A 20,652-nucleotide genomic window follows, 5' to 3' on the forward strand; every position below is an offset into this window, starting at 1 on the left:
AAATAACCCAAAAGTGAAAGAAAAGCATAAACTGATCCTCCGGCGAAACTATTTCACTCATCTAACCCTTTTATGTGGCGCCCCTCCCATGGGCGCCACACATGCCCATGTGGCGCCCCTGCTGCCGGCGCCGCAAACCCATCCGACGTGGCTCGTCGACGCTGAGCTGGCTAGCCGATCCGACGTGGCAGACCGTGTGGCGCCGCTCCTGCCGGCGCCACACATTGAAAGTGTGGCGCCCGTGGCAAGGGCGCCACACATCCACTTAAGTTTCGGCCGCGCGCGCGCCCCCAGCCCGACCCAGTCTTCTTTCTTTCTCTTCTTCGCTTCAAGAACAGGAGGCGGCCGGCTCTCTCTCTCCCCCCTCTCCCCCCACCAAATCCACCACCAAATCATCAGATCTGTCCGTGGAGATCGTTCCCAACTCGTTCCTTGAGGTAATCCCCTCCGTTCCCCTTCTTTTCATCCATTGATTTTGTGTATTTGGTTGAATGTACATGTGAAACCCTAGATGTGGATTTGGTTGATTTGAGGGTGGAGATGGATTTGGTTGGATGTTAGGGTTGTTCAAGTAGGAGAAATGGTAGTATGCTAGTTTGTATGGGTAGATTATGTTGATTATGGTAACTAATGAACACATGTGTGTATGTGTTGTTCCCATTATGCTAGGGGGATGGAAAGAATTGTTCATGTTCATCATGTGGATAAGGATGCTTTCTTGAAGGGAAACATAGAGCCGGACCCGGAAGAGGTTGACTTGGTGTTTGACCTTAGCCCTAGCTTTGCGGAGGTGGTAGCACAAGTTAGGGTTGAGTTGAATTGAAATGAGCCAAATGATGGTGTTGAGCTAGAGGGAAGGCATAATGTGGGGTTTGGAATGCACACCTGTTGGAAGACAATGCGTATCAACTCCGAGCAGCGTTGGTCTGTTTACAAGGAGACGGTGGCCGGGTCACAAGATAAGGCTTTGGAGTTGTTTGCAACCAAGACGGTTGATGCTCGTATCGAGCTTGACCTTAACCGGCCCTCCTCCCCCGTTCGAGAGAGGAGTCCACCACCCATGAGCCAAGAAGAAGCCACCCAATCTCCCATTGTCCAATCTCCCATTGCCCAACAACCTCCGTTGGATAATGAGTATGACGAGCATGACGATGGTGATGATTGTTTCGAGATGAATGGCAACAATGTCGGTGATTTGGATAAATATTGGACGCAAGAGGAGATGGACCACTCCATTCCTTATTCCCGATGCTATGCGTCGGACTCGGATGATGATGGACCCGAAGAGGAGGTTGACGAGGATGGCTTGACGGCTAAGGAAGCCGAAAGAGCCGAGATCTTCAAGAAGGTAACCGGACGGGATATCCGGGTACCATTGTTCCGTGATGTTAGTCTTGCGGATGGAGCCGTGGTTGATGGTGGCAATAGTTTACTTCTTGGAGCTAGGCCAATATCCAAGAGAGATGTGGAAGCTAGGACGTCTATGATCTCTAAAGGGCTCACGTTTGATACCTTCTTGGAATTGAAGATATGGTTGAAGGAGTTCTCCATTAAGCATCATCGCCCTTACATTGTTGTTCACTCGGACTTGAAGACGCGGTTCACGCTAAAATGTGTGGATAAAATGTGCCCATGGGTTGTCCGTGCAAGACCTTTCAAAAAGGGCCCTCTTGGCACATAACAAGCTGTGTAGCCACTCACATGTGCCGGGGGCCGAAGCTTGATGGCAAGGATGCGCAGCCGGACCACCGTCAACTCACATCCGAGTTCATTGCATACAAGCTCTCGGCGGAGATATCATCACTTCCTATCATGAGCATTAGGTCCGTGCAAGATACGGTCAAATCCCGGTTTGCCTACGACGTCAAGTACGGGAAGGCATGGAAGGCCAAACAAGCCGCATTCAAGATGTTGTACGGTGATTGGGAGGAAGCATACAACCGAGTCCCTAGGTTGTTGTTAGCGATGGCCGCAACTAACCCGGGCATGGTGCATGTGGTCGAGCCTTCCGCAACCAAAATGACATTGCATGATGGTAAAAGAGTGAGGGTATTTCACCGTGCATTTTGGTCATTCCAGCAATGCACGAGGGCATTCGAACATTGTAGGCCCGTCATAGCCGTGGATGGTACCTTCTTGACCGGGCAGTACATGGGCACACTATTGGTGGCAATAGCAAATGATGCGAGCAACCGTTTAGTACCACTGGCTTTTGCATTGGTAGAGATTGAGAACAATGATAACTGGCAATGGTTTTTCCACATATTGAGGACGAGGGTCATACCACCCTCAAAGGAAGTGTGTGTCATCTCCGATCGTCATCAAGGAATTCTCAATGCGGTGGAGCTTGCAATCCCCGGGCATGCTCCCTTGCATCACCGATGGTGCATGAGGCATTTTTGTGCAAACTTCTACCGGGCATGCAAGAGCAAAGAGTTGTCTGACCTTCTTCAAGATTGTTGCCTCGCTTATTCGGAGCGCCGCTTCGCAAACCTATACAACGGCTTGCTGAAGCACAAAGACCTCAACGCGAGTGGTCAAGAGTTTCTTCATAGACACCTCGTATTTAACTCAAAGTGGGCGAGAGCTTATGATGAGGATGGGAGGAGATATGACCAAATGACAAGCAACATGGCCGAGTGCTTCAACAATGTGTTCAAGGGTGTCCGTGCATTGCCCGTGACGGTAATCATTCAATACACATTCGAGAAGTTGAATGTCTATTTCCAGAACTACACCGATGAAACAGAGAAGGAAATTGCTTTGAATTGCGAGTTCCCAAAGAAGGTTCAAGAGTTCATGGATTTTCAGGCGAGGAAGGCCGACTCCCAAACGGCTACATGTTATGACAATGTTGACTGGGTTTACCAAGTGAATGAGCCGGGAGGCACCACACAAGGTGGTGTCCAACACGGAGGCCGGGCTTTCCGTGTGTCCCTGAAGACATGTGAATGCACATGTAGGAGGCCCTCTTTGCTTCATTTGGCTTGCTCCCACTTGCTAACATCGGCACGCACTAGACGTGTCGACTACAATAACCCGCTCACCGTTCGGGAGTCCGAGTTCTCAATTGAAGCCACAAAGAGGACATGGGCTCCAAGGTTTTGTCCTTACTTGGATCAATCACAATGGCCGGAGTATCATGGTGTGCAAGTTTGGCCGGATCCGGAATGGAAGGTTGTGAAACGTGGAAGAAGAAAGACAAAGAGGTATCACGGAGATATGGATAGATGGGGTCATTCGGGAAACAGGTTATTCCAAGAAGCTCGCGAGCCAACTAATTGTGGATCGTGCAATAGTAAGGGCCACAATAAAAGGAAGTGCACATCCGGCAAAAAATCAAAGGGCAATGATGCTAGCACAAGTCAAGCATCAAGTAGCCAACAAGCTTCAAATCAACCTCGAAGCCAACAAACCCCAAGCCAACAAGCTCCAAGCCAACCGTCGCCGCGTCAACCTCCTCCAAGCCAACAAGCTCCAAGCACACAAGCCCCACGGCAACAAGCTCCAACGCAAGAAGCCCCACGGCAACAAGCTCCAAGCACACAAGCCCCACGGCAACAAGCTCCTACGCAACAAGCTCCAAGTCAACAAGCTCCAAGGCAAGAAGCCCCACGGCAACAAGCCCCTACGCAACAAGCTCCAAGGCAACAAGCCGCAAGGCATCAAACACAATGGCGACAAGGTCCAAGGCAACCAAGGATTCACGTTGGGCTTAGTAGAGGTCGGCATGGTGGCCGTCGGGGTACTAGTATGCTAGGATACCTAGCGGGGACTTATCCGTATGTGTCTCCAAGTTACTAATTGCATTGTACTTTCTATTTTCCTATTGCATGACTAACTTTGGTTATTAAATTTGGTTTTCAGGTATGGCAACTCAACCCACCAAGGGGAAGGGGGCATGGGAGGGCAATGAGAAGGAGGAGTCCGTTTGGGAGGAGGCAGTAAGGACGGTGCAGAAGAGGGAGAAGGAAGAACTTGAGAGGAAGAGGTGGGAGGAGATAGCTAAGAAGAAGGAGGAAGATGATCGTATGCAAAGGGGGTATGAGGAATACCTATTGCGCAACAAGAGGAGGAATGACAAGCTAAAGGCCGAACGGGACCGCGAGGCACGGGCAAAATTCCTGAGGAGCTGCCAACTTGAGCAAATAGCGAGGGAGAGGGCCAATAGGATGCACCTAGAAGAGGTGGCTAGGGAGGCTGCACGCATCAAGGAGGAAAGAGCTCAAACGGAAGATGCAAAGACGGAGGAGCGCCACCACTTCTTCGATTCGGTCGTTCAGTTGGCTCGTGACATAAGGGAGAAGGAAGAATTGGCTGAAGAATCTAAGAAAAAGAAGGCGAGGGGGGAGGGAGCCTTTGCCACGCAGTGATGTCCATTTGGCTATGTTCTTGTTGTCGAACCTTTTATGTTGTCGAACCATGATGTTGTGTGAACCTTGATCTTCTCGAACCTTCATGTCATTGAACCTTATTGTAATTGGAACCTTGATGTCGTCGAACCTTATTTGTCATTTGAACCATTATGCTGTGTCCTTTGAACCTTGATAATCAGTGCAATGTTGTACTCAAACTGTTCGAATATGGTAGTATTTTTCAAGGTTTTAGCACAAGTCAATGTGTGGCGCCCTTCCCACTGGCGCCACACTGCACTGAGTGGCGCCCGTGGCATCGGCGCCATACATGCCAACATATATCACCATTTGGGTCGAAAACATCCAGGGGCTCCGGACGATTAGTCCTTAGCCGTTTTGGCGAGCCTCTTTGCGTGGCGCCCGTGGGAAGGGCGCCACATATGCTCGTGTGGCGCCCGTGGCGTCGGCGCCACACATTGAGCCTCGCCAAAACGGCTAAGTCCTTGATGATTTATCTTACAGTATGTTTTGGTCAATTGCAAATGGATGTGTCGGGATGTGTGGCGCCGATGGGAGGGGGCGAGGGGCGCCACACAGTGCAGTGTGGCGCCAGTGGTAAGGGCGCCACACATTGACTTGTGCTAAAACCTTGAAAAATCCTACCATATTCCAGCAAAACTGCCATCATGTCAACAGCTATTTCATACACACATCATATCAACAACAATTTCGTACACACATCATAGACATAACATCATCATAGCTAACATCATAGCACATAGTTTCATACAATTTAAGATAGAATTCAAACAACACATAGCAATGAAGATAGAGTTCACAACACTCTAAGTTCTAACTATCGGTGTGGTAGTGCACGCGGCAGGCTGTGTCGTCGAACACCTTGACGATCATATCGCCGCCCCCCTCGTAGAGGAAGGTGAGCTGGCAGCCGGGCTCGAGCGCGAGGTCACGGGCGAACTTGTCCCACCCCGTGTGCAGGTACATCTTGCCCTGCCCGTCGAACAGGACCTCCACGGGCCAGCGGCAGAAGTTGCAGCTAGCCTCCCGTAGCTGCAACTGCGCCGGCTCGACGCCATTGACGAACTCGGCGAACTTGTCAGGTAGCCGCTTGATGCCGAGTGGGTCGTCGTCGATGCGGAGGAGGAACTCGAAGCAACGTTCCTCATGCGAAGAAGAGGAGGATGCATGTGACGGTGAGCGTGGATCCGTTGCTGCTCCACCGCGGCGGCCCCTTCCCCGGCCCCGGGGGCGCCCAGGGCCGCGGCCTCGACCGCCTCGCCGGCCACCGGGACCGGCCATCCTACATGTTTACATGTTTGAACCATATTATGACCCATTCCACTAACAAATATGAGTTACTCCATCACAAATACTAGGCATATGTAACACATTTGAATGCATTTCCTAGTTAAATATTACACATTTCAACACATACATACATAGGGTTCATACACATACATGTGAAATTTCATATCTAGGTTTCAACAAATTTATGGTTCAAACACATGCATACATGAGGCTACCATCTCCAACACAAACACTACAATATAGAGTGCACAAAAAAAATCCATGTCTAGGGTTCATGTCCAAATCTAGCAAGATCTATGAAATTAGTGGATGAATGGAGAAGATTCGAAGGGGATTAACTTGAGAAATGGATGGGGAACGATCTCCACGGACAGATCTGGTGATTTGGTGGTGGATTTGGTGGGGGGGAGAGTGGGGGAGAGAGAGGGCCGTGCGCCTGTGGAGAGAGAGGAAGAACAGAGGGAGGAGAAAGAAGAAGGGTCGGGCTGGGGGCGCGCGCGCGGCCGAAACTTAAGTGGATTTGTGGCGCCCTTGCCACGGGCGCCACACTTTCAATGTGTGGCGCCGGCAGGGCAGGCGCCACACGGTCTGCCACGTCCGGATCGGCTAGCCAGCTCAGCGTCGACGAGCCACGTCGGATGGGTTTGCGGTTCCGGCAGCAGGGGCGCCACATGGGCATGTGTGGCGCCCATGAGAGGGGCGCCACACAAAAGGGTTAGATGAGTGAAATAGTTTCGCCGGAGGGTCAGTCTGTGCTTTTCTTTCATTTTTGGTTATTTTTGTGCAAATCGCCATCACATGCAGCAGGCATGCAGGGGAAATCGACTTTGCATCCGACCACGCCACGTGAGACTCAGGGGTCGGAAGGGACCACAACATGCAAGGAATAGGGAGTCAATTCCTACCGCAGAATGGTTGATCAATGGCTCAGCTACAACCGATTTTCGCACGCGCATCGGGCGACGGACGCCTAGCGTCCGCCTTAGCTATTGCCCATGGCTTGGGCTTCCGGGGGCATGGCTAACGCGGTTGACATGTTGCCCGCATTCGTCTGGATCCTGCCCATAGTAGCCGGAAACGCGGTACGGTGGCACGTCCCCCCGACCCGGGAACATTGTGCCGGATTCGGAGTCGGGGTCGATAAGAGGGACAACACGAGTCGTGCTGGAAACGCAAAACCAGAAGCAAAGAAACAAGAAGCTCTAATCGGGTACCTAGCGTCAATTCGCATGGTAGACACGCCCTGATCAGGGAACCATGAAGATTAATGTCGACGCATGCTTCAATCTTGACACGCTCCAAGGGGCCTCGGGCTTGGTGGTGAGAGATCACAATGGCATGCTAATTAGAGGTCAGGCTATCTTCTATGAGCATGCAACAAGCGCTTTAGTAATGGAAGCACAAGCAATTAGAGATGGAGTTCAACTTGCTTTGGAAAGAAACTACCAAAAAGTTGAGATACAGACAGATGCACAAGAGGTGTTGAAGATGATGGATGATCCTGGTGGTGGCAAATCTATAATTGCTAGCATATGCAAGGAAGTCATGGAGCTTGGTGGGAGTTTTTCTAGTCTTAAATTTTCTTTTGTGGGGAGGCTAGCTAATGAAGCTGCCCACAATTGTGCTAAACTGGCTAGTTCAGTTAGAAGGAGGTGTTTGTGGATTAATTTCACACCACCTTTTTTTAGTTGATATCCTGGAAAAGGATTGTTATCCCATTATTTGAGCAATGAAGTTCCTTAATTCGCAAAAAAAGCGTCAATTCGCGTCAAAAGGCAGCGCAACGGCCGTTTTTCTGCAAACCGAGTTGGAAGTTATGTGGTTAACCGGGCTAGAAATTCTGTCAAATGGGCCGACTGGTCACCATCCGATCGATGTGGTGCCGTTGCGACAGGGAGGAGCGAAGCGTCGCTGCGGCTGTGGAGTTGCGCTGTCAACACCCGGATTTTTAAGTCCAGATGCCTGTTATGCCATACCTCGCAATCCCAGGAATATTGTTGTTGCGAGACATAACAGTTGAATATCATAAGTCGTCATTCATTACATACCATAGTCGTCTTACAAATAGAGATCACATGATCCATATTACACAAATAGTTGATCTATTGATCAACATACACAAAGTTCATAGTTTCGTAGCGGAAGCGTAAATAGAAGGGACTCTCTAGTCCACAGGCCAACGTCTGACGTCAGAAGATTCCCTAGTTGTCGTAGGCGTCCTGCTGGTCGTCCTCTTCATCTTGCTGTTCATGCTTCATAGTCCGGCCATTTGAATAGCCGGGGACAAAGCCGTGAGTACTTTAAAGTACTCGCAAACTAATACTAATGTAAGTACTAACATTGCTATAGAAAGGGTTCTAAGCTCTAGGGTTGTTTGCATAAAGCCAATTTTAGTTCATAAACATTTTAGTAAACAACTCTTCATGTGCTAACTAACTCAAGTGGAAACATTAGTGTCATTCCCACAACTCTGTTGTGATTCGAAGTCAAAGTTACCTTTCAAATTCAAATTCACAAGTCACCATTCACCATTCATAGTTTTAGAAAAGTTCTGATGACGGAACAGTATGGCCTTCCCAACTGTCCATAACCGCGGACGCGGCTATTCGAATAGGTTTAACTCTGCAGAGGTTGTACACTTGTGCCACAACAATTGCAATAGCTCGTCAGGGGTAACTGGCCCTGATTTATCATACGCAGTACGCGAACTACCAATCCTAACCTTTCATTTACATACCCTAGTATAGGCACCTCTCCCCATGAGCTTGGCCTCCCGGTGATAGCCAATTGTTATCCCGGGAATTGCACAGGGCTTGGCCGTACAATTCACCTCAATTCACGTCATTTCACTTTCAACGGAGGCAGCCTCGGCATAACCCCTATGACGCTTGTTCAGAGGGAACCCATACTAAGACACCTAAATTTCCAGCTAAGCCTTACCCGGATTCGGGTATTGTGGGGGTACTTGTAAAATTGGAATGGTATCGCATCCGAACCCAACCATCGGTTTTTGTAAAGTTCACCAAGTCATTAACGAGATCATATTCACCTTCAAAATCTTTCAAATAGAATGACTCATCATTCCAAGGTTTTCAAAGTCATTTCATTTCACAAGTTCCCAACTAAGGTAGTCACTTTTAATTTAGCACTAGCATCTAAGTATGAGGGGTGCTAAGTACTTTGCTTTGCTTCTAGGCTAACCTTGATACTCTTGTACTAATCCAATACTAATCAAGTGAATCATAAATCAAAAAGTACTTTGATAAAACAAAAGTAAATAAAGCTTGTAAAGTAAAGCTGGGAAATAGGATCATAAGCATAAAGTAAATGGGGTAATGCCTTGCTCATGGTGAGCTTTGCACTTTGCAAGAGTATTATCTTGCCTTGGTTGAGGTGGTGGTCAAAGTTCTCTTCTCCTTCCTCTTGGTAGAAGACCTCCTCCTCCTGATAGTCTCCGGTACTAGCGTCTAAAATACGAATACGGGGTACACAATCATCATACCAAACTTATTTACTAAACTAAGCGCACACATGATTCACACAACTTAGACTAGCATCACACATTACTATTAAGTTGGTGGATGTGTTTTTCTTATTTAAGAAAAATAATTTCCTCTCATAGTAACTTAGGTGTTACTTTTAATTACCTAGAGAAATAATTTCCTCTCATTATCTTATTAAGATTTAATTTCTCTTATGAATAATATATGACCTAGGTTGACCAAAGTCAACCTCTTCATACTTATCATTTGAGAAAATGATTTAAATAAGGTTCCATACCTCATGCAATTTAATACTAACATGGTAGTGATTTAATGTCACCAAATAACTCAATATGAGATCATATAGACCATGGTCACTACCTCATGTTGAATTACTTGAGAACAAGATTTAAATGAGAGGAATACCTCTCATATGATTTAACACATAGTTGTAACTAATTTAAAAACTACTATTGAGGTGAATTGTACGGCCAAGCCCTGTGCAGTTCCCGGGATAACAATTGGCTATCACCGGGAGGCCAAGCTCATGGGGAGAGGTGCCTATACTAGGGTATGTAAATGAAAGGTTAGGATTGGTAGTTCGCGTACTCGCGTACAATAAATCAGGGCCGATTACCCCGACGAGCTATTGCAATTGTTGTGGCACAAGTGTACAACCTCTGCAGAGTTAAACCTATTCGAATAGCCGCGTCCGCGGTTATGGACAGTTGGGAAGGCCATACTGTTCCGTCATCAGAACTTTTCTAAAACTATGAATGGTGAATGGTGACTTGTGAATTTGAAAGGTAACTTTGACTTCGAATCACAACAGAGTTGTGGGAATGACACTAATGTTCCCACTTGAGTTAGTTAGCACATGAAGAGTTGTTTACTAAAATGTTTATGAACTAAAATTGGCTTTATGCAAACAACCCTAGAGCTTAGAACCCTTTCTATAGCAATGTTAGTACTTACATTAGTATTAGTTTGCGAGTACTTTAAAGTACTCACGGCTTTGTCCCTGGCTATTCAAATGGCCAGACTATGAAGCAGAACAGCAGTATGAAGAGGACGACCAGCAGGACGCTTACGACAACTAGGGAATCTTCTGACGTCAGACGTTGGCCTGTGGACTAGAGAGTCCCTTCTATTTACGCTTCCGCTACGAAACTATGAACTTTGTGTATGTTGATCAATAGATCAACTATTTGTGTAATATGGATCATGTGATCTCTATTTGTAAGACGACTATGGTATGTAATGAATGACGACTTATGATATTCAACTATTATGTCTCGCAACAACAATATTCCTGGGATTGCGAGGTATGTCATAACAGGCATCTGGACTTAAAAATCCGGGTGTTGACATGCGCGATGGGGGCTATTGAAACCAGCAATTTTCAGACTTTATTGTCTCGGTCCTCTTTGCTACTTTCTTAGGATTGAGGTTTCTTCTACCTCAGACGGCTTCTATATCTCCCAGGAGAAGTATATTCAGAACCTTCTCACTCGTGCCGCTCTTGGTGATGAGCGCACTGTCGAGAATCCTATGGAGCTCAATGTCCATTTCCGTGCCACTGATGGTGATCTTCTTCCGGACCCGACTCGCTATCGTCACTTGGTCGGGAGCCTTGTTTACCTTGCTATCACCCGTGACATCTTCTATCCGGTCCACATTCTGAGTCAGTTCATGTCTACTCCCAGTTGTGTCCACTATAGTCATCTCCTTCGTTTCCTACGCTATCTTTGTGGCACCATCTCCCGTCGTCTATTCTTTCCTAGTTCCAGCTCCTTACAGCTCCACACCTACTCAGATGCTACCTGGGCTAGTGATCCATCGGATCGCAAGTCTCTTTCTGCCTACTGTGTCTTTCTTAGTGGTTCTCTCATTGCTTGAAAGACCAAGAAGCAGATCGCAGTCTCTCGTTCGAGTGTAGAGGCTGAGTTGCGAGCGATGGCTCTCTTGATTGCAGATGTGACTTGGTTACGCTGGCTATTGGAGGACTTTGGTGTTTCTGCTGACGCACCGACTCCTCTCTTGTCGGGCAATATTGCTGCCATCAGCATTGCACGTGACCTGGTGAAGCACGAGCTCACCAAGCACATAGGTGCTGATGCCTTCTTTGTGCGTACTGCTGTGTACCAGGTTATGGCTCTACAGTATGTGCCTGCCGAGTTACAACTCGCTGACTTCTTCACGAAGGCGCAGTATGGGTTCTTTCTCTCCAAATTCAGTGTTGTTGACCCACCATGAGTTTGCGCGGGGGAGGGAGGGGGTGTTAGTGATATATAGACCACTTTCTTGTATATCCCCAGTGTATGAGGGACTTTCCTGAATATTATAACACATGGATATGTACTGGCTTTTGGCCCAATATGAATACTATGTGCTCATTCCTAACATTTACATCTCAAATCAAATAGTTTGGCAGGTGAGAACACTTACTCTATTTACGTGCTCTCACACATGAAGCAACTATCTAACCTGTTCCATTGTTTTTAGCTCAGTTTGGAATAAGCTTATTTTCTAACTGACCTAATTTCGATCTGCTCAAGTTTACCAAAATTTAACTCATGCGCCTTTCTAGCTTCTTCGCTATAATACTCCTTGTGTGCATATGAACGTACAAGTATACACTGACAAAACACATTATAGCCAACAACGCCTGATATGGTGATATTGAGTTCAATAGATAAGAGCTAAATTAAAAAACCTTGATGAGATGCTTCTTTCTTGCTAGGACCTTTTTGTGGCTACTGTGTTATAACTAAGCATACCATTAAGCTGTATATTATTTGGAAAACCCATATTTTTATAATTTTATATGTGCGACACTGTAGCAGAGAATCTCAGCGACCAAGACCGTCGGATGATGTCTAACGAAATAGGCTAAGCTAAGTTGGTAGAACATGTCTTTGATAGAAAAATAAATGATAATGCGACTGTCATCATTTGCGATAGTTGTTGTTCTGGTCATGGAGGCGTGAGGACGACGGCGCATCTTACGGCTCACACTAGTGTCTGTAGTCGTCGCTAATGATCTATATGTATTTTTCTATTGCTTTTGAGCCTCTTTGTAGTGTTAGTCATGATTAAAAAATCGGTGAAATTTTGGTAACAAAGACACGAAGACTTTCTGAACTACCAGCAACGGCAGCACGTACGTGTGCTCCCAGCCATCCACGTCCTGCTAGCTCGAACAACATTACTTGACTTGTTTCCCATCCTCCATCGGCTCTATCACCATCGAAAACTGGCGGCCACTTCCCATGTAAAGTCTATATCAGTCGAGTGCAGCGATGGAGATCGCCGAGACAACAAACTCGTGTGGCTGCGCCGTGCTTAGCCGCCGGCAGCCAAGATTGTGGATTTAAAAACTTCCAACTTGTTCATCCAAATGGCCAGTCTCCTACTTGTTCCACTACTAGTTCACTTTTCCTCCACCGCACTGGCGCACTCCATAGCACAAGCTCGCCTTCACATAGCGCATCCACCGTAATGGCTTCCAGCGACGCCGCCTGCCCCAGCGATGTCGAGATCGAGCTCCTCCCCTTCATCCGCGTCTACAAGAACGGCAGCATCGAGCGCCTGAAGGGCACCGACACCGTGCCGGCGTCCTTCGACGACGCCACGGGCGTGGCCTCCAAGGACGTCACCATCGACCCGGCCACCGGCCTCTCCGTCCGCCTCTACCTCCCTCCAGCTGCTGCCGCCGGTGGCGCCAAGAAGCTGCCTGTCCTCGTGTACGTCCACGGCGGCGGCTTCATGGTCCAGTCCGCGGCGTCCCCGACGTACCACCGCTACCTCAACGCCCTCTCCGCCCGCGCCGGCGCCATCGCGGTGTCCGCGGAGTACCGCCGCGTGCCGGAGCACCCGCTCCCCGCGGCCTACGACGACTCCTGGGCGGCGCTCGCGTGGGCGGTTGACGCCTGCGCCGCCGGGCCCGGGGGATCGGAGCCGTGGCTCGCGGCGCACGGGGACGCCTCCCGCGTGTTCCTCGCCGGCGACAGTGCCGGCGCCAACATCGCGCACAACGTCGCCCTGCGCGCCGCCTCCGAGGGGCTCCCGCTGCAGCCGGGCGCGGCGATCGCCGGCGTGATGCTGGTGCACCCTTTTTTCTGGGACCCGTCGAACACCATGGCGCCGGAGCTGGAGGTCAGGATCCGCCGCGAGTGGGCGTTCACGTGCGCGCGGCCCGACGCCGACGTGGACGACCCGAGGATCTGCCCGACGTCCGCCGGGGCGTCGGTGCGGCTCGAGGCGATGCCGTGCGGGAGGGTGATGGTGGCCGTGGCCGAGGACGACTTCCTGGCGGCCAAGGGGCGGGCGTACCACGCGGCGCTGCTCGCGAGCGGGTGGCGCGGGGAGGCGGAGCTGGTGGACACGCCGGGGCAGGGCCACGTGTTCCACCTCCGGCGACCGGGCACGGAGGCGGCCGCCGAGATGTTGGACCGCGTCGCGGATTTCATTTCTCGTGCTTGACTACCCGCCCGTTGTTCCTTTTGCCCACTGCGTGGCATCGTCTGAGTGTGACTGAGCGAGACGTGTGAGCAGGATCTACTATTCTCGTGGATTCATACACAAATAAAACTCAGTGCTTTGAAATATACGAGAAGTTCGTTTATCTACATTGAGCGCTGCCATGCTGCGTGGCTGAATTCAGCTAGTAGAAAAGTTTATCTACGAGTACAGTACGGACGTCCATATAAATCGTACCCTCTCCGTTTTTAAATACAAGATCACTACAAAAACTAAATTTTATACAAGGCCGCCAACACTAACCGAAAAAAATGATTACTCCTCCTTCCCGGTTCATAGAGCACGCGCCTATCACTAGATCACAAATTTAACAATATGTATATCTATATCTATACCTAATAATAAAGGAGCTAAGGTTTCTGCCAAAAAGTTTCGTCAACGCTTTTTTTCGGACCGTTTTACCCTCCCACCAAATCGCATAATACAGCCAAATACCACCGTACCGGTTCGTTACTTTTGTTCTCCGAGCCAAGCTGCTGTCCGTCGGTATGTTTCTTGCTTCGTCGTTTCCTTGGGCCTGGCCCAATTTCGTCCGCGCGACCGTGATACGCCCCAGCTTTATCGATTTGACCCTCATAAATAGTCAGCCGCCGAGACACACAGCCGAAATAAACCTAGATTCGATCTAATTAAGCTTCCATCCGCTCGATCCCCGGCGACCGGCGCTGCAGCCCTCCTCCGGCGTGAGCGGCATTGATTCTTCAATTCCGCCGGGTTGTTCGCCGCCGGTCAATGATACAGGAGAACTCGGGGGATCGTCGAGTTGGGTGGTCGCCGACAGCAGCTGGGCTCAGATCGATGCAAAGGGCTCGGGGATTCCGTGCCCCCGAGTCATCTCGGAACCCATCATGCCTTGATCCAGATCAAGCGGTTGCTGAACCGCGACGGCAAGTTCCTGGCCTTCTCCACGCTGTATTCGCGAAGTTCAATCCGCGGTAAAATCAATCGAAAGAAAACAAAGATCCAATCAAGACTTGAATTGAGGTTCTGTCCATGCTACATCGATTGGAAAAAGATCAAGATGCGATCTGGACTCACAGAGAATATTTTGAAGCAGTCTAGGCAGGAATCTGCACATCAAAGTCTCACATCCTCCTACTACTACTACCATCTCTTGTAGTCTTGTTAACTGTTGCATGTGCATCCTGGTGTGGGCTGGTAGGAGACGTTAACAGAACTATAGGTTTTGGGGATGAACGATTGAAGAGGTGAAGATGGGGGAAGATTAGAACGTGGAGAGGATTAGATGACAAGCATATGAAGATGTCAAGCGGTGGGCGGCAACATTGTGGCCCTGGCTGGTCGTCGCCATGGCCGTTGGCCCCGTCGTTCGCACCTGATCGCATGGCCGTTGGCCCCGTCGCTTGCACCTGATCGGCGAGAGGCGCGAGGTCCACATGAAGAAACGAGAGATTCCGGCGGGCATGTCTAGATGGCGCTGCAGTTCATACCGTTTCTCCGGTCTCCACACAGCCGTGGGTCTGGCAGGGCTGTGTGGGTTTGCGTGTTGTGTTGCTCTGCTTAAGCCGTGGAGCAAGGCAGGCGGGGCATCGGTTCTGTGTTTGGGCTAGAAATTCAGGTGTTAGTGTTTGCATTCATCCATGATTGACGAGGCATTAAACTCCAGGTCCAAATGCAGGCCAGCTGATGGAAGCCCTGATGGCGAGACACGAGTAGCGCATGTCAGCAGATGCAGTTGGAGAATAAGCGGCCCTTGGCGACCGTCAACAAGGTGAACCCCGCACCCGTGCAGCCTCGGCTGCGGCCACCGCGACGGAGGCGAGCAAGTAGCGCGGATTGAGTGGATTCGAGGATGGCTGAGCCAGTGCTCCCTGTCAGTTGCTAAGCTGTTTCTTCAGGCGAAGATTGGATCCCCAAAGATAAAAGAAATATTTCTCATCAGTTTCAGGTCTACCGCCGAAAGCCACGGCCACCACTACTTTAAGAGCTGAATCAATCAGGTGTCAATTATTCGCTGTAAGCTCTTTACCTGTTCGTTCATACGCTCGTGAGAGCTCAATTGATCAAGCGTTCAGACTAATTTATTTTCTTTGTTGTTTCGGTTGTGAAGAATGCAGACATGGTCTATCGAATACTTTGGTTAGTATAGTTAAGAAATACAAACCCATGACAAGGTGTCTCATGGTCTCCTTTGACTGGTCTCGCTTATTTGTGCATGTTTTTAGAGCAATGTTTTATTTTCTATTATGAATTTATAATATTTTGCTCTCTCGCAGCAACGCGCGGGCATTGTCCTAGTCTATACCTAATAATAAAGGAGCTAACGTTTCCTTGGTTTGATCCGTATAACCAAAATTTCTGCCAAAAAGTTTCGTCAACGCTTTTTTTGGGACCGTTTTGCCCTCCCACCAAATCGCATAATACTATAAATTGCCACGCTCTACATACCGTTTCGTTGTTTCCAGATAGAAGAGGAAAATCGCCTCGCTCGTGTTGGGCGATTGGTCGCTGGTGCGGGCCTTGGTTTGTACCGTGGGCGGGCCCAATTCAAGAGCACCTTCAGGGACGATCACTTCGTGGTTTCTTCGTATATTGCTGGGTGTGAGCTTCGGTGTGTTTGTGGAATAGTCCCACCTCGTTCCGTTGCAACAAGTTCTACTGCTTCATATACGTGAAATTGACCGAATCAACAAGCCGTCTCAGGAATAACAAAAGAACAAGAGCTGAATCCCATGTGCTGATGCCTAAGAGATGACCAGGACGCCTATGAGATGATTCCAATTACGCTGGATTCCTTGAGATATGCAACGACTGATGGAGCCATGCCTATATGGCCCAAGAAAAATGGAGGATGATCCGCAACGAGACAGAGAAGAGAGGTCGAGAGAGAAACCCCTCCTCGGCTCCATAGCGGCGAGCTCCCAGTCTCCACCGCCGGCTAATTTGGGAAAGAGACACAATGAGATTCATTAGTATTTTGAATTAATTGGCACAGAGATTAGGCTGTTGTTACTGTTAACTGATTGTTTTTTATTTGTGTGAATCTTGTACAACAGGTTTCAGACTTTACTATATGGAGTCCAACCGGCTCATATACTACTGGCTCAGTATGTTCGCAAGTTGCCTCGAATCAAACAAGCAGCACCACTGTTCTTTGATCTGAATGATAGTAAGGAATTGAATTTTCCATGCGCTGAACCCCATGTTTTCTTTCTATGTAGGCAAAAAATAACGGTTGGTAATGGTATTTTCAGTATTTTGGAAATACCGGAAATACCGATTGAAATACCGGCAAAGATTTGTCAAACTAATTTACTATTTTATTTAAAATTCATCAACAAAAAATTAAGCAGATTATTTGAATACCGAAAAATTTCGATTCGCTATATTTTTCTCGGTGTGACCGATAAAATCAGTTTTCGACGAAATATCGGAAATCCTGATATAACCTAGCTGACGGTGTTGTGTGCTTGCATAAGTAGGATGTATGTGGGCGGGCAGCTGGACGACGAACCAGATGGGAATACTCTTTGCTCCGTAGCGAAGCACGGGCGTTGTCCTATATATAATCTTTAATTTTCTTTCCATTTTAGGTTTAGTAGATGCAAATTTGTAACATGCAAGTTTTAGCAAAACTAGGTAATTTTCGTTGCACTGAAATACAAGGAAATAATAAACAATAGAATACTAATATAAAACTAAACCTAATATACCACAAAGGCCTACCTACTGGCCTCGATAAGGACTTCACTGGCTTAATTGTCATCTTCATCGATGGGTCGTTCATTGACAATTGCTTGTTGTGCCGCAGAAAATGTCTCTATCGAGATCCTAAATGTGACCATCAGAAACAACATCGTGTTTAGCGACCATATAGTGAGGCCGGGTAGTTGACGAAAACGATGTTCGATCACAAGCGCAGTAAGTGCTACGACCACTTCGTTGACCCCAGAGAGATGGAGGCGGCTATTGGCGATATGAAGAATAGCTACACAACAACGCTCAAACATATTATTAGCTCAATTTATCCGGCGACCGTCATCCGTTGCAATGCTTTTTTTTCCCGGTGCATCGCACGGCCACCTTTGCTAGTCATTAGAAAGTTTGGATAGATATAGTAACTTTTTTGTTGTACAATTGATATTATGTTTATCAAATTGACAACCTAAAAATACGTGCAAACTCTACGAAGAAGTAGATTTCTACCTCGATGCTTATTAATACGAATGTTGCATGCATTCATAGGCAAAGGGACTCCACAATGGATTTAATTAGTAACATAAAAACATTTTCACGTAATTGATTATACCGCTTCCGATTCATATTACTTACCAGTAGTATGGATGTACCTAAAACTAAAATATATCTAGATACATCTAAATTAGTGGGAACTAATATAGATCGGAGGGTGTATTACTTATTACGGAGTAGTTTCCTTTGTTTTCTTAGTATATAAATTCTGAGTTTGTGGCCTTCTATACGAAGATGGAGGAAATAGTATAGCACGAGTCTTTGCGGAAATTCAATTTAGCTCTCGGGTGCGTATGCTTACTCTACCAAAAAAAATTGAGGAAAAGCTAAAATAGTTCAAATAGTTGGAAAGAAAGTTACTATCTCTTGGTTGAAAATTGGTTCTCAGAAATCCGGTACGAAGTTAACATGATATTGTACTCCCTCCAATCCATATTACTTGATGCTAAAATAGATTATCTAAAACTAAAATGTGTCTAGATACATCTATATCAGTGCCAAGTAATATGAATCCGGGGAGTATATGATTTCTTTCTTCCATCTATCACAAGTAGTTTTGCAATAATTAGGTTATTTCTGATCAAGATTCTTTTAGCAAGGTGGTAGTGATAAAAAGAAATGTCGACTGTCTAAATAGAGTATAATTATTGCCAAGGAGGACATGCGATTCATGACCTTGAGGTAAAGAATAGAGCCCTTCTACCTAAATGGTTGTTCAAGCTTCTTACCGAAGATGAGGTGTAACAAACTCTTAAGAAAAGGAAGTACATATCCTCATGTGCATTGTCTGAGGGTAATTCAAAATTGGGGGACTTTCACTTCTTGGCTGGCCTAACGGTGACTAAGAAATACTTCTTCCTACATAGTTCGTTCACAATCAAGGATGGATGGGAAATAAGGTTCCGGGAGGATAAGTGGCTAGGTAATGCTACACTCCAAGAATAATATCCATCTATGTACAATATTGTGCGCCACAAAAGCGGTACAATCGCTAAGGTGTTGGAAACTTCACCAGCAAACATGACATCGTATGAGTGTGACAGAGCGAGTGAGTGAGGCGTGTCATCGTGTGAGTAGGATTTACTATTGAGTAAAATGCATCAGCGGTACCAAAACTTGAAGACCCAAATCGATACGGTCACCGAACTATCAATACGCAATGTACGGTAACTAAATACGGCGTAGTATTCATATAGGTCACTGATAGTGCATTTTTAGCATGTTTTACAACATTATTTAGTTAAGTTATCGATGAGTAGTAGTAGGATTTTTGTATTTCACTGTGCTACCGCGCCCTTTTATGCTTGTCTACATAGGATCTCGTAATCATAAGGCAATGATAAAATATCAGTGAAAACTATCATTTTCTAGCATTTTGACGCGATAGAATTCATTTTAGCATTTAATTATGCACCTGGGCAAAAGGACAATGTAAGGACAACTTTCAGTAACTTTAACGGGCATCGGTACGGTCAAGGCCCGCCCGTACCGTCCATCCACATGGCCTGCCACAAGCACCGTCTCGTCATATACTTTCACCAGGCCCATACGGCGCAGAGATCCGAGACACACAGCTCCGCAAAACAGAGAAACACCGCCCCAGATCAAATCTAGAGACGGAACTTTGTAGAAGACAACATCCGGGCTGCTACGTGGATCCTCGGAGGACAAGGCATCATCCCCTTCACCATCAACCGCTGCATCACCATCATCCACCTCCAACCATAGTTGTAATCTTGATTGCTATTGTGGATTTGTATCCGAATTCATTTCATTCATTTAATCCCCTCCATAAGATTATGATGATGTTCTTGATTGCCTCCATCTGTGAGTAGTCCCATTAGTTCTTTGGGAGATGGAGAAACCCTAGCATGAATATAAGATGAATCTAAGATTATTTATGGTTTTAAGTATTAATGTGTGTTAATTCTCTCTCTTGATATTATGTGTTGTGCATTTAATATTTTCCTTATGGTCTCAAGATGAAACTACCCTTTGAAGTGTGGTAAAGTGAACGGCGAGAAGTGACATTACCGTATCGGCACTTTAGGGGGATAAGTGCGACTCACCAAGCTTATATCGATAACCACGAGTTAAAACCCTTAATAGAAATAGTCAATATGTGGCTTGCAGAAGACTAGCTGCTGTGGTTATTTAGAGATGCGATGACCGGCGGCTTTCTGGGCGCATCTTATTACGGATCTCTCCCACACACAATATGATTAAAAGTATACTTCATCCTGATTAACATGAATCCTAATGCTAGAGGTGGATCCAATAATCCCTGAGAACACTTTGTCTTATTAAGTTTCAACCCATTTCTATAATGCTTTTATTGCTTTATTTACTTTATATTCAACCTTTACAACACCCACATTTAATCATTTTGAGATTATAAAACAATTTATAAGTAATCTTTAGTAGATAGTAGCAAGGGGCATAAAGACCCTAACTAGTAGCCCCTCGTGGTTCGATACTCTTATTTCGAAACTAGCTACAATTGATCTGTGTTCTTCCAGTTATCAAGCTATTTTCTGGTACCGTTGACGGGGAGCTCAACACTTTTTGGTATTTGTTCTTACTTGCTAATTTATTATTGTTTTTACTAAAGTTGTTTAATAGTTTCAGGTAACACCATGACTGCTCTTGGGCTTATAAATAAGCTTGATACAGTTGAATAACTCTGAAGATTCAACCGAGGGTTTGTTAAAGAATTCCCAAATGGGAGTGAC

The 20,652-nt window shown here is 47.0% G+C and overlaps 1 protein-coding gene across 1 annotated transcript; it reads left to right on the forward strand.

The window, feature by feature from the left end:
- The first annotated feature begins 12,470 nt into the window (after positions 1-12,470).
- LOC124679076 (probable carboxylesterase 12) lies at positions 12,471-13,797 on the forward strand. Its single transcript, XM_047214901.1, has one exon. The coding sequence runs from the start codon at positions 12,668-12,670 to the stop codon at positions 13,649-13,651; it is 984 nt and encodes a 327-aa protein (XP_047070857.1). The 5' UTR covers positions 12,471-12,667; the 3' UTR covers positions 13,652-13,797.
- The last annotated feature ends 6,855 nt before the right edge of the window (positions 13,798-20,652 follow it).

The sequence above is a fragment of the Lolium rigidum genome, chromosome 7 (assembly GCF_022539505.1).
Source record: "Lolium rigidum isolate FL_2022 chromosome 7, APGP_CSIRO_Lrig_0.1, whole genome shotgun sequence".
Taxonomy (NCBI): domain Eukaryota; kingdom Viridiplantae; phylum Streptophyta; class Magnoliopsida; order Poales; family Poaceae; genus Lolium; species Lolium rigidum.